Below are 15031 nucleotides of genomic sequence, written 5' to 3'. Positions count from 1 at the left end.
CCAAATTGGCCCCATTTCACATATAAAGACTATTCCGATGCAGACCCAGCGAGACGTCGATCAGCGGAGGTTATGGCTACATGGCGACATTTCATCTAATGTACTTAAATGGTGCTGCCGACTTGAATGGATTTTTTTCGACTGTCACCGCACGTTGCATTGCAACACCATTGACATACACTGTATGAAATGTTGCGCGATGGTAGCCATACCCTTTTTGTTTTCTTTGACTTGCTGTCGCTGTGTAGCCATACCCATAATGCGGCCCAGAAAGTGGACAGAACCCTCAGTGTTAATGTGAGGCTTTTTCAAATTATTTTTAGCCTGGCGTAATGGATTTGAGGTTTATATCTTTGGTGCTGGAGTTCTGCACAGAAACACTCCTTCTAATCAATGTGGATTTGAACGCATTCATGCAGACGGACAGGGTTGGGTATTTTAAAGGGGTAGCTTCCATCTCTACTTTGGGAATCATGTTAAGACCTTTTTTATGACTTTGTAATATCACTTATGAACCTTTTTTGACATGTTACCTTATGTTTGTTCGATACCTTTCTATGTACACACCGGGCCGTGAACAAGGTCTAGGTTAGACCGAAACGTTGGCCAGTGGCTACAAATAATTTCCAGGATGGATTAAATAAAATAAAATACAAAAAGTTAATGCACCGTAACTATTGAGTGCCGTGGTCTTTGAATACATTGACTCTTTAAACTATGATCTCACTATATCGGTGTGTGCACAGAAGGCTGTCAATCGCGATGATGTGTGTAGATCATCCTACAAACTATCAGCAAGTCCGGCTATGTGTGTGTCTAGATATACTTTTAATACTCCTTGATTATTTGAACAGGCCTTGTCCACCATATTTTTTATGTACTTCTATACGTTCTCGTCATAAGCCAATTTTCTTTTCAAATATCCATTACTTAGGCGGACAGACTGTGTTTTTTGTTATTTTGTATGTTGACATAATTTCTTTAATGGATTTCTTACAGTGCATATATTTATGGGCCCTTTAAAATTACTGAAAATGCTTAAATATTACCTTATTATAAAATATATTCCTAAATTTCATTAGATATAATGGCTAATTTTTTCTGGGGAGCAATCATTGGGAGAAATAAAATGGTCGCCGTCCTATTAGTAGACACACAAGCTGTCCTAATCACACAGGAGGACAAGTTACTTCACAACACTGAGCTAAAGAGCTGCCTCATCCTCCTCTCTGCTCTGCTTGTCAGGGATTATGATCCTGAATACAGCTGAGAAGATCTTCAGCTGAATCTCTGTAGGAATGGAGTTTATGAGGAGACATGAAGTACAGAGAGGGGTGGGGATTTGGCTGGTGAGCTACAGCTCTTGTATGCATTCTCCATTACCACAGTCTGTCCTGTCCGTCCTCTGTACTTCATGTCTCCTCATGAGCTCCATTCCTACAGAAATTCAGCTGAAGATCTTATTTGTATTCGGGACCATAATTCCTGACAAGTAGAGCAGAAAGGAGGATGAGGCAGCTCCTTAGCTCAGTGTTGTGAAGTAACTTGTCCTCCTATGTGATTAGGACAGGTTCTGTGTGCACTAATAGGACGTCGCCCATTTTATTTTCCCTGATTGCTCCTCAGACAAAATGAGCGATTCTAACTAATGAAAGGTTATTTGGGAATGAAGTAATTAAGTATTTTCATTTTCCTAATTCCTGGAGAACCCCTTTTTAAGGTTTTTTGTTTGTTTTGTTTCTTGTTTGTTTTTTATAACAACTAAGTATAGTACAACAGGTCTACTTATAATCCATATATTACATGTAGTCTGTAACTCCGTATACCATGTATGGTAGGAACTGCACATATCTTCGTTATTGGTTACTGGTCTGAGGGATTCTAAATGTCCCATTACAGTTGGGGTCCATTCACACGTCTGCAAAATGGGTCCGCATCCGTTCTGCAATTTTGCGGAACGGTGCAGACCCATTTATTTTCAATGGGGCTGGAATGTGCTGTCCGGATCCGCACTTCCGCACCTGTGCTTCCGTTTCTGCAAAAAAATAGAACATGTCCTATTCTTGTCCGCAATTGCGGACAAGATTAGGCATTTTCAATATAGTGACAGCGATGTGCGGTCCGCAAATTACGGAATAAACATTGCCGGCGTCCATGTTTTGCGGATCCGCAAAACATTTACGGACGTGTGAATGGACCCTAAGTGGCTTCTTGGGTTCCACCCTAAACCGCAGCTTCTATTTAGATGCCTGCTTCTCACATTTAGATATTTCTATTAGATTTATTATTTCTACCTTTTGAATGCTCCCCACACTTCCGGTTACCCCCAGAAGTGACGTCCTCAGCAATTCCTATCCTCGTTAGCCCATAGAGGCCTCTAACATTGATTTTAGAAGTAGCTATATTGGCCCTTTTTAAAACTTCAGAAACTTTGAAACTGGCTCATTGGTTGTTCAGTTAGATTTGGTAATATATCTAGGATGATGTGTTCAATTGTGGAAAGTTATATGCACCCCCGTTCCTACCCCGGAAGTGACACAACCCATGTGTTTCTCCCGAATTTGGCGGATTTGAGCACGGTACACATTATAGAAGTGCCAATAGTTGCACTGTTGTATAGTTTGCTGGTCTTTTACTCCTGATGGAGGGGAGAATAACTCCCTGAAACGCATTGAAAACATAATAAAATGACTGCTGGATTAACGTCAGGCAGGTGAGAATTGTGCATGAGGTGTGGGGGACAAGTACGTGTTCTGATTTTTTTAATTAACCACCCCCATCCTCTCGTATGGAGTGCGTACCCTACTGTGATTGATGGTAAGTAAACGGAATTGATTTGTGCTTGTACGAGCGCCTCACACTCTGTGTCTGCGTCCCATACAGTATGTGTTTGTGCTGCACTGAGTCACCACTTTTATCTTTGTGGTCCAGATACCACTATTGCTTTGGCGCCCACTTACACCGTCCGCTCTTCTTTTCCATTCACCCACCTCCCAACTGTGAGCCTATCATCTCCTCCTTTTTTACATTTTTTTGTTTTTTTTAAATCTGTTTTACATTACTGTGGGTGGGTGGGGCAATCAGGAGTCTTTGTTCTCTCCGCTAGGAGTCCTGTCAGGATTTAGGCTGAGTTCACACGGGCGAGATTTCCGTGCGGGTGCAATGCGGGAGGTGAACGCATTGCACCCGCACTGAATCTGGACCCATTCATTTCTATGGGGCTGTGCACATGAGCTGTGATTTTCACGCATCACATATGCGTTGCGTGAAAATCGCAGCATGCTCTATATTGTGCGTTTATCACGTAACGCAGGCCCCATAGAAGTGAATGGGGCTGAGTGAAAATCGCAAACATCCACAAGCAAGTGCGGATGCGGTGCGATTTTCACGCATGGTTGCTAGGTGACAGTCTATTCACTGTATTATTTTCCCTTTTATAACATGGTTATAAGGGAAAATAATAGCCTTCTGAATACAGAATGCTTAGTAGGTGATCAATTGAGGGATAAAAATTAACTCGCCTTCTCCTCTTGATCGCGTAGTTGCCGGTCTCTTCTTTACTTCTTTAATGCTGAGCTGCCAGCTAAAGAACCTGTGGTGACGTCAGATCACATGGTCCATCACCATGTGATTGAGCGCCCCATAGAAGCGGATGGGTCCGTATCTAATCCGCAAAATTGTGGATCGGATGCGGAAAGCAACGTACGGCCGTCTGAATGAGCCCTAAGGTGTGTAGGTTTGTCCAAGTACATATGCGCCAATCCCTAAACGGCATTCATTCTGCTGGGGCAAGAAGAAAATTTAGGAGAATCTTTGACAGAGGGCAGCAAAACCTACATTAGCAACTTCTCAACGATGATCTGATTTTAGATCCTTATCGCAGGCCATTTTACGGTTTACGCATGTTCTTTTGTGCAGTGTGTGTGGATGGGATTTCTTAAAGAAGTATGCACACCAGGTGGGAGACAAAACCAGTGGTGAAGCCTCCACAGAGATTAGGTATAATGGAAAGATATTCACCTGTTCTGTGTTTTTGACCCGCACCTGGTTTTGGCTCGCTATAACTGATGAAAATCACTGACCACATAACTGAAGTGTGAACTCGGCCTAAATCTTCCCTTATGTGTTTGCAGAATACGCAGGCTCGCTAAGGATGTGCTGTGAATGTTTGAGTGACTGTCAGCCAAAACCAGGTCGAAAACACAGAACGGGTGAAAATTTTCCCATTATACCTGATCTGTATAGGCGCCACGTCTGAGTTTTTGTCTCGCAATCACTGATCAAACTCAGCCTAAGTATTAAGATAAGGCCTCATGCACACGGCCGTTGTGCGGCCGTTCCGTGCATTGGGGACAGCAATTGCGGTCCCCAATGCATGGCAACATCCGTGCAGCGGGCCGGACCCTTTCAACTTGAATGGGTCCGTGGTCTGTTAACACCGCCAAAAAATATCACATGTCATATTTATTTGCAGTTCCGCATCTCCGGAATTGCGGACCCATTCAAGTGAGTGGGTCCGCATCCCGTGCACGTGGCTGTGGATTGCTGAGCTGCTATATATATATATATATAGAAAAGAAAATTGATGGCGGCACTGGAAAAAGCAGATTGGGTGCTAGGTCCAGGGATGTAGCGGCTTACCCCGTCTGATGCAGATGAAGAAACGGACAGCACTCCAAGTAAAAATCAGTGATCTTTTTATTCACCCATGTGGGTAGCAGCAACGTTTCGGCTCATGCAAGAGCCTTTTTCAAGCTTGAAAAAGGCTCTTGCATGAGCCGAAACGTTGCTGCTACCCACATGGGTGAATAAAAAGATCACTGATTTTTACTTGGAGTGCTGTCCGTTTCTTCATATATATATATATATATATATATATATATATATATATATATATATATATATATATATATATATATATATATATATATATATATATATATATATATATATATATATATATATATATATATATATATATATATTACAGTACAGACCAAAAGTTTGGACACACCTTCTCATTCAAAGAGTTTTCTTTATTTTCAGGGCTATGAAAATTGTAGATTCACACTGAAGGCATCAAAACTATGAATTAACACATGTGGAATTATATACATAACAAAAAAGTGTGAAACAACTGAAAATATGTCATATTCTAGGTTCTTCAAAGTAGCAACCTTTTGCTTTGATTACTGCTTTGCACACTCTTGGCATTCTCTTGATGAGCTTCAAGAGGTAGTCACCTGAAATGGTCTTCCAACAGTCTTGAAGGAGCTCCCAGAGATGCTTAGCATTTGTTGGCCCTTTTGCCTTCACTCTGCGGTCCAGCTCACCCCAAACCATCTCGATTGGGTTCAGGTCCGGTGACTGTGGAGGCCAGGTCATCTGGCGCAGCACCCCATCACTCTCCTTTATGGTCAAATAGCCCTTACACAGCCTGGAGGTGTGTTTGGGGTCATTGTCCTGTTGAAAAATAAATCGTGGTTCAACTAAACGCAAACCGGATGGAATAGCATGCCGCCGCAAGATGCTGTGGTAGCCATGCTGGTTCAGTATGCCTTCAATTTTGAATAAATCCCCAACAGTGTCACCAGCAAAGCACCATCACACCTCCTCCTCCATGCTTCATGGTGGGAACCAGGCATGTAGAGTCCATCCGTTCACCTTTTCTGCGTCACACAAAGACACGGTGGTTGGAACCAAAGATCTCAAATTTGGACTCGGACCAAAGCACAGATTTCCACTGGTCTAATGTCCATTCTTTGTGTTCTTTAGCCCAAACAAGTCTCTTCTGCTTGTTGCCTGTCCTTAGCAGTGGTTTCCTAGCAGATATTCTACCATGAAGGCCTGATTCACACAGTCTCCTCCTAACAGTTGTTCTAGAGATGTGTCTGCTGCTAGAACTCTGTGTGGCATTGACCTGGTCTCTAATCTGAGCTGCTGTTAACCTGCGATTTCTGAGGCTGGTGACTCGGATGAACTTATCCTCCGCAGCAGAGGTGACTCTTGGTCTTTCTTTCCTGGGGCGGTCCGCATGTGAGCCAGTTTCTATGTAGCGCTTGATGGTTTTTGTGACTTCACTTGGGGACACTTTCAAAGTTTTCCCAATTTTTCGGACTGACTGACCTTCATTTCTTAAAGTAATGATGGCCACTCGTTTTTCTTTACTTAGCTGCTTTTTTCTTGCCATAATACAAATTCTAACAGTCTATTCAGTAGGACTATCAGCTGTGTATCCACCTGACTTCTCCACAACGCAACTGATGGTCCCAACCCCATTTATAAGGCAAGAAATCCCACTTATTAAACCTGACAGGGCACACCTGTGAAGTGAAAACCATTTCAGGTGATTACCTCTTGAAGCTCATCAAGAGAATGCCAAGAGTGTGCAAAGCAGTAATCAAAGCAAAAGGTGGCTACTTTGAAGAACCTAGAATATGACATATTTTCAGTTGTTTCACACTTTTTTGTTATGTATATAATTCCACATGAGTTAATTCATAGTTTTGATGCCTTCAGCGTGAATCTACAATTTTCATAATCATGAAAATAAAGAAAACTCTTTGAATGAGAAGGTGTCTCCAAACTTTTGGTCTGTACTGTGTGTGTGTATATATATATATATAATATATATTTATAATTTTTTTTTTTTGTCTCCTTTAGTACACACAGGCACTGTGCTCTGAAATCGTTTTGTAGTTTCGGGGGACGCAATCTGAACCTATTATGAGGGTGGTTTTTTGGGCGCCATGGGCTGTGCGTCACAGGACGCTTAATTTGATTTTGTTTTACCAAATCTTGATTTGCACTACAGTGTGGAATTATATTACCGCAGAGAGCATCTGTTGTCCTGCTCTGCTCTCTTGTCCATTAGGATATTGAAATTGAGAAGACTTCAGCAGTCAGTCCCCCTGCTGATATCCACCAGTTGTCCGTTTTGTGTGCAACTTCTTTGCAGCCTTTTTACCTGCAGAAGGGAAGCACCAAAATGAGTGACTTTTTGATTAGGGGGCCTGCTCTAAAGCATAAAGGGGTTGTCCCACAAAAAATATTCTACATTTTTCAAACCAGCACCTAGATCTGAATACTTTTTGAAATTGCATGTAATTAAAAATGTAAAAGCTATTGAGTCATTCACTGAATTCTATCTGTATAGCACCACCTGTTTGCTCTTAATTTCTCTGTCCTGCTCACTGAGATAGACGCACATGCTCAGTTCCATCCTTCAACTGCAGCAGAAAGGACACACACACACACACACACACACACACACACACACACACACACACACACACACACACACACACACACACACACACACACACACACACACACACACACACACACACACCCCCCCCCCCCCCCCCCCCCCAAGCTGCCAGCTTGACATAACTCTAGCAGACGCACATGCTCAGTTCCATCCTTCAACTGCAGCAGAAAGGACACACACACACACACACCCCCCCCAAGCTGCCAGCTTGACATAACTCTAGCAGAACAACTGGAGCAATGAATGGGGAGATCTCTGGATCCATGGGTATGATTATTATTTTTTTTCATTATTCATGGGAGATCCCCTTTAACTTGGTCACATCCATGTTTTCCAGGCTCCCAAAAAGCAGGTTATATTTTTGTGTAGTGGAAATCTGCCTCAAGGCCAATGGAAATCTGTCTTCCAGAGAGAACTCTGTTAATTTACCTCGTCCCAGACTTGCTTACTATTCATATATCTATAGTATTTCTCTTCTGTATTCGGATGGCTGTGGTGGATTGGTGTACCTCGCAGACCCTTGACCTGATAGCATGTACACACAGCTAACTCGGTATAGAGTAGGTGACCAGTAGATCAGGATCTGAGGAGATCACAAATGTCTTCACAGCCTGGAGGTCAGATGTCATCTCAGAAAAGTTGATAATCCACTAGGGCAGGGATGGGCAAACTGCGGCTGTCCAGTGGTTATAAAACTACAAATCCCAGTCTGCCTACAGCTATCAGCCTACAGTAGGGCATGATAGGATTTGTAGTTTTACAACAGCTGGAGAGCCGCAGTTTGCCCGTCCCTGCACTAGGGCTTCAGTATACATTTCTACCATTATAGTGACGGACGCATCCTTCCCTTCACTGCTCCGCTGAATTTACGTTAAAAGGCGGCATTGTCTTTAATCTTAATTACAAGAAATTTGTCTAAAAAATGAATATCCTCTCTCCTGTGCATTTCTTTTCTAATCTAAGGGGGGGATCAGATCTTGAAGCCGCCACTAAGTCTACATTCAGACAACCGTAGTGTTTAGCAGTCTGCAAATTGTGGATCCTCAAAATATGGATACTGGCCCGTGTGCATTCTGCAATTTGCGGACCGCACATGCCTATTCTTGTTCACAATTGTGGACAAGAATAGGACATGCTATATCTTTCTTTGCGGGACCGTGGAACGTAACTACGGATGCGGACCGTACACCGTGTGCTGTCCGCATCTTTTGTGGCCCGATTTGAAATGAATGGGTCCTCACCCGTTCTGCAAAATTGCTAAACGGATGCGACCCATTCATTCGGTCGTGTGAATGAGCCACAAGGAAATGTTTCCCTTATGCCTAGATCCATTTCCCCTTTCGATCAGAAAGATGTACAGAAGCTTGGATCTCCCTATAGGAAGTTTTTAGGGAGGTTTATGTCTGCCGAACACTTGGACCAACAGACTTTTCTGCCAAGGACAGATCAGATAATTGTCTGCAGATAAGTAATGTGTTTGGGTGATGTCCACAGTACATACTGTTGGATGGAAGTTTTAAGGTCAGGATAGAAAATGGGGATAATTTTGTAAAGGCTTATCTTTGCTACACCTTTTAAGGAGGAGGAAAGTTTTGAGGGTAAAGCCTTGGATTGGTTTGATGCTCCTATATCAGTTCTTTCAGCATTTATGCCATTTTGTAAAGATTGACATATACACGAGCAAGACCATGTTTCCCTCTAAAATCTACTGGTCCTGACTTCACCATAAATCTGCAAAGCACCTATGCCTGGAAGTAAGGCTAGTTTCACATCTGCGGTAAAGGTATCTGGCAGAGAAACAGTCTACTGGCCTAGCCAGATGCTGCTGTTCACCACCGGAGCCATTTAACTATAATGGGATCTGCCTGGTTTCCGGCATGAGTGCCAGGTTTTGGCCAGACAGAAACCGGTGCATTATAGTCAATGGGCTCTGGCGGTGCTTGGCCCTATCCGGATACCTTTTACCGCTTATGTAAAAGTAGCCTTAAAGGGAACCTGTCACCGGGATTTTGGGTATAGAGCCGAGGACATGGGCTGCTAGATCACTGCTAGCACAGCCACAATATCCAGTCCCCATAGCTCTCTGTGCTTTTATTGTGTCAAAAAATAACAATTTTATATATTTAAATGAGGCTACTAATGTTTCCGGAGCCGAGCCACGCCCAGTGTGGAGCCGAGCACCGCCCCCACATACTCCGAATCTCCTCCCCGACGTCGCAAAGCTAGAGCACCGTAATCTCGCGATACGCGGACTAGCGCATGCATCAGCCCCAGGGAAAAAACTGCGCATGCGCTAGCTTGCGCATCGCGAGATTGCGGTGCTCTAGCTTTATGACGTCGGGGAGCAAGGAGGAGATTCTGAGGATGCGGGGCGGTGCTGGGCTCCTTCATAGTGGCCGTGGCTGGGCTCAGAGTAAGAGAATGTTGGACTCCTCTCTCAAGCATGGAGGAGACGGGACTCATCTAAGGTTTATTTATCTATAAAATCGTTTTTTTTACACAATAAAAGCACACACAGCTATAGGGACTGCATATTGCGGATGTGCTAGCGGCCATCTAGCAGCCCATGTCCTCAGCTCTATACCCAAAATCCAGGTGACCGGTTCCCTTTAAAGTCCCTTTACACTGCTAGATATAGCAGATGATTGGAAGGATGTGTTCCTTCCCGGCAATCGTCAGTGAAGGAGACACATTTACATGCTTCAATCTTCTCCACAGTATGAGGAGGAGCGATCGCTACTAACATTGCTTGTCCACATACTGAATCAGTTTGCCGGCAGCAGAGGCTATTTAGACAGCATGATCTGCTGCCAGCAAACGACGATTTAGGTGACCGCATGAACGATCATATCACCCGATGGACGAGCGTTTCACTCGTTCCTCGGGTAATCTGCAGCACCTTTACACCGGCAGGTAATCCTAAACGCTTGTTAGCGATTATCGGCCAGTGTAAAGGGGCCCTTAGATGAGTTCTGGCGACTCTTATCTCATTATATAGCTGGTTTAAAAGGGGATTATCCCATGTAAATGATCACCTATTCACAAGAATGGATTAGATAATGGATTAAAAAAGGTTCTGACAGCTGGATTCCCCCTGCAATTCTGAGAACAAAGTGTTTTTTAGTCCCCTCTCTGAATGGACTGGTAGTGGGCATGTCAGTCCACAGATCCGTTTGATCTTATGAGGCAAATGCCTCATGCACATGACCGTATCCGTTTTTGCAGCCCCCAAATTGCGAATCTGCAAAACACAGGTACCAGCTTTGTGCATCCCGCGTTTTCCCTTCCTCAGGTCCTGCACTATGTTACAAATGTCTATTCTTGTCTGCAAAACGGACATATGGATGCAGAACACTTCGTTCAGTGGCTGACTCCAACCACCATCCTATATCACCCGTCTTGTGGATAGCAACGCTAGACAAATAATAACATTTCTGCTTTTGGCAGAATGGCAGAGCACTACTTGCCTCAGGTTCTCCCGCGTTTACCAGAGGTGACCACATATGCTGTACATATTGCATATACTGACCGTATGGTCCCGAACAGCTGATGATAAGAAGGCACTGGAATACACAGGAGGGCAACTCTGAAACCAGGGGCAAGGAGAGTCTATTTAGCATGTGGCATTACAGTAGTAAATACCTGACTAAAGGTTTCCTGCCTGAAGCTACATAGATTGACGTGGTCACAGGAGGTTTTGCTTCCCTATGCTACTCAGGATTGTCTTACATTGCTCAAGAAATCTTGCATCTACAGCGTATAAAACCTTAAAGGATCTAAGTGCCCTCCGTGTACTGAGGCTTCTGGGGAGTCTTAGGACTGAAATGGTTGCTGCAAGGAGTGTTTGCAGTAAAAGGATGAATACAATTTATAATGCATGCATATCCATATTATTACTGCTGGACCATATATGCTTGTGTCCTGGTATAATGTTTTTTTTCCCCCCTTTATTTTGATCTTCCCATTGGCACGCTTTATGGAACCTGTAGGGTTTAACAGCCTCCCCCCTTCCCCATCTCTAGGCTGAGCGCCTCTTGCAGATTTATTGACATACAAAGCTCCGCATGAGTGGATCGTCTTTGGTGAATATTGTACTTTGCCTTCCAGGTGTCCGCAAATATGGTAAAGATTTTCAAGCTATTGCGGATGTAATTGGCAACAAGACTGTTGGTCAAGTGAAGAACTTCTTTGTAAACTACAGGCGCCGGTTTAACTTAGAGGAGGTATTGCAGGAATGGGAAGCAGAACAAGGAACCCAGGCCTCTAATGGTGATGCTTCTACTTTAGGGGATGACACAAAAAACACTTCTCATGTACCATCAGGAAAGAGCACTGATGAAGAGGATGAGGTGTGTTTGTGTATCCACAGTAATTGAGTTGAGAATTTTTTTATTTATTTTTTTCCCCTTTTTTTTATTTTTTATTCTTTCTTCGTTCTAAAATTACTGATATAAAATGCAAATGGATAAAAAATAAATAAAAAAAGGTAGAAACATAAACTGTGGTAACAGCCTGCCATTGAATGGACTGTATATGCTTAGAACTATAAAGAACAATATGTAATGGACTGTATACCCATGTACTGAAATAATGTACGTAAGGCAACCAGTTCCTGTAATGGTCTTGGTTTGAAGTCCCATTTTTGTTTTTGTTTCAGACCCAGAGCAGCCAGACAGCGCCACCCGCCGGTCAGTCTCCTCCAGCGCAGTCTGTAGCCCCAGCGTCGTCGGCTTCGGTGACGGCCTTGAATCAGCCTCCACCTCTTCTACGGCCAACGCTACCCGCTGCTCCGGCCTTGCACCGTCAGCCTCCGCCTCTACAGCAGCAAGCTCGGTTCGTTCAGCCAAGGCCGACGCTCAACCAGCCCCCGCCTCCGTTAATTCGCCCAGCTAGCTCTATGCCTCCTCGTCTAAACCCAAGGCCGGCGGTGACCACAAGTTCTGGTCAACAGCCGTCCTCTCTTGGGATTCAGACTGAGCCACAGCCCACAATGCATTGATGTAAATAACTCGCTTCCTGGAGCGGATCCTGGAACCTTTTACTTATATGGGAGTAATCTTGAGCCATTCATGACGTGGAGTTTTTGCTACGTCTAAAGAAAAAAACATCGAATTCAGACATTTAAGAAAATGACTGTACCATACACTAAACTGACCAGAATGTATTGTAAGCTTTTTATATAAATATATATATATATACAGTCAGACATAAGCGTTCTGTAAACCAAAGTGTTCTCCACGTTACGACTCATCTGTTACGTGTTACTGTGTCTTTTTTCAGCATTTCTATGCTGACCATATGCAATAAATCACAAATGTCAGTGAACTGTAACTGTTTAGCTTGGTGAGGTGCTGTTTCCATATGGACATGACAGACTTCACCTACACATAGTGAAGGCAGCCATACGTCTTGTACCTCGGTGACTGTTTTGTGTATGTTGGCTCAATACGGCCTTCACTGTGTCTAGATGACCACTCCATGTCTTCAGTTTCCCCATTTTAAAGGGGTTGTCCATGATTTTACAAGCATAGGCCATCACTATCTGATCGACGGTTCCCATTCTTAACCCCCACCCACTGCCTTTTACAGAATGGTGCTGGTACCACACACCTTCATTCTGTAGTGGACGGAGCTGGTTATGCTAATGCTGCTCCCACTGAAGTGAATGGGAATAGCACTGCAGTAACTACCTCTCTCCCCTACACAATGGGCGGAGCTACTCTGATAGGTGGCGCTATGCATTGTTAGTCCCTTGCTTTTTAGATAATGATGACCTTTCTTGTCGATTGACCCATCACTTTTAAAATCCTGGACACCACAGCTCTTCCCAGTCCATAAACTTTTAAAGAGGTTGTAAACTCAAAAGGTCATTACCTGAAATAAATTTCTACAGGCTCTGCCGCCATTCCTGATGTACCCAGTATTTTGTGGATTGTGGTCTGAGCAGCTTTGTGACCAGTTCTGTATTCAGACAGCCAATTGTGTAGCTCTCTCTTCCTCTCTCCCAGGAAGAAATCCCAGCAGTATCTAAGGTCTCTCTCCCAACATAAGTTAATGTAACTTGTCAACAAAGTTAAAAAAAAGCTCCCAGAGCACTAGTCATGGACCTACCACACTACACAAGCATCTGTAGTAATATGTAGTTTGTACCCCTTTATGTGATTAGAAGCTATGTTGTCGTTTTTAATCATAATTGGTCAGAAAGGGTACTTGCAATGCGCAAAAAAAAAGTGTTTTCATTCTGGTGGATGTTGCAGTTTACAACCCTTTTTAATAAATTTTTTTGATCCGTAACACATTGATTTTATCATGTTTCGCAGATTTCTTTCTGGGATCCTCCCGTGTGTTTAAAAACTGTATGCACCTGTACGCATACAGTGTGGTTTTTCTAACCTTTTTGAAAACGTTTGAACGGCTCTTATTTGCTTCCCCGATCACGGCCAAGTATGGGTAAAATGTGTTTTGAGGCTTGAGCATATCACCATACGTACGTAGCAGAGATTACGCTAGATTTATCAAGGTGGTTTTTATTTTAATTTTTTTTATATTTATTTGCTGTATTTACCTCGATGTAATATGATGAGTACCGTCCTTGTCGTCTTGTATGTGACCGTCGAGTGTGACTTGTCAGCCGTGTTTCTAGTTTTACGGACTTGCATTTCCCTTACAGAACAGGGATTCAGGTTTATTGTGTTTTTTATTTTATTTATTGCATTGGCACTTAGTGACCTAGATTTTTATTTTATTTTTTACAATTTTTTTTTATAGACTAGCCCTGGTTCTATCAATATATAAATGTAATTTTTGTGTTTTTTATTATTATATTTTTTTTACATGTTAATTATAGAAAGTGCACTTATGTGATAATTTTCTCATTTTTGTGCTGCATCATGTAAGATACATTGAGTCATGGTCTATTACTGGTCCTCAGTATGGCAGCGTGAACTCTCCCCATACGGTATTACGTCATTATAAACGAATTACAACAGTGGAATTGTAACTGTGCTCTTTTTGCATAAAGCTTTGTTGTTTTATTATACCTTTTTGTCCTAAACTCCTACCAACGCCCCAAGTACATGTGTTAAATGCTGTGTAAATAACGGGGGGGGGGATCAGGTTGATATTTTTTTTTTTTTAATTTTTTTTTTTCTCTCCCTTCTGTCTTTTTAAATATGGCAAAAATAAAAAAACGTAAATATTGACCGTAAACAAGTGTCAGTTTATTCGTGTTGGCATAAAATCTACTATATTTTGGAGTAATTTTATTTAAAAAAAATTTAATTGATCTTTGGGTTGTGCTGTTCCTGTTGTTCCTCTCGGAATTGAATGAGCAAATTTAAAGGGGTTTTCCAGTCACCTAAGGCTACTTTCACACTCGAGTTTTGGTGCCGATCCGTTATTGATCTGCACAGACGGATCAGTTCAGATAATACAACCGTCTGCATCCGTTCAGAACGGATCCGTTTGTATTATCTGTAACATAGCCAAGACGGATCCGTCTTGAACAACATTGAAAGTCAATGGAGGACGGATCCGTTTTCTATTGTACCATATTGTGTGAGTGAAAACGGATCTGTCCCCGTTGACTTACATTGTGTGCCAGGACGGATCCGTTTGGCTCAGTTACGTCAGACGGACACCAAAACGCTGCAAGCACAGTTCTGGTGTCCGCCTCCAGAGCGGAATGGAGACTGATCAGAGGCAAACTGATGCATTCTGAGCGGATCCTTTTCCATTCAGAATGCATTAGGGCAAAACTGA

At 42.9% G+C, this 15031-nt stretch overlaps 1 protein-coding gene across 5 annotated transcripts in view; it reads left to right on the top strand.

Moving 5' to 3' along the window:
* The window catches only part of RCOR3 (REST corepressor 3), a 38286-nt gene extending 23797 nt beyond the window's left edge, over positions 1 to 14489 (top strand). For all 5 annotated transcript variants that reach the window (XM_044273709.1, XM_044273711.1, XM_044273710.1 and 2 more), the window contains 2 exons: positions 11378 to 11619; positions 11928 to 14489. In XM_044273709.1, the coding sequence (XP_044129644.1) occupies positions 11378 to 11619; positions 11928 to 12269 (584 nt within the window). In that variant the 3' untranslated portion in view covers positions 12270 to 14489. The remainder of the gene's footprint in view (positions 1 to 11377; positions 11620 to 11927) is intronic.
* The last annotated feature ends 542 nt before the right edge of the window (positions 14490 to 15031 follow it).

The sequence above is a fragment of the Bufo gargarizans genome, unplaced genomic scaffold (genome assembly GCF_014858855.1).
Source record: "Bufo gargarizans isolate SCDJY-AF-19 unplaced genomic scaffold, ASM1485885v1 original_scaffold_1076_pilon, whole genome shotgun sequence".
Classification (NCBI taxonomy): domain Eukaryota; kingdom Metazoa; phylum Chordata; class Amphibia; order Anura; family Bufonidae; genus Bufo; species Bufo gargarizans.
Note: the sequence above shows the minus strand (reverse complement) of the source record. Positions and strands in the feature narration are given on the sequence as shown.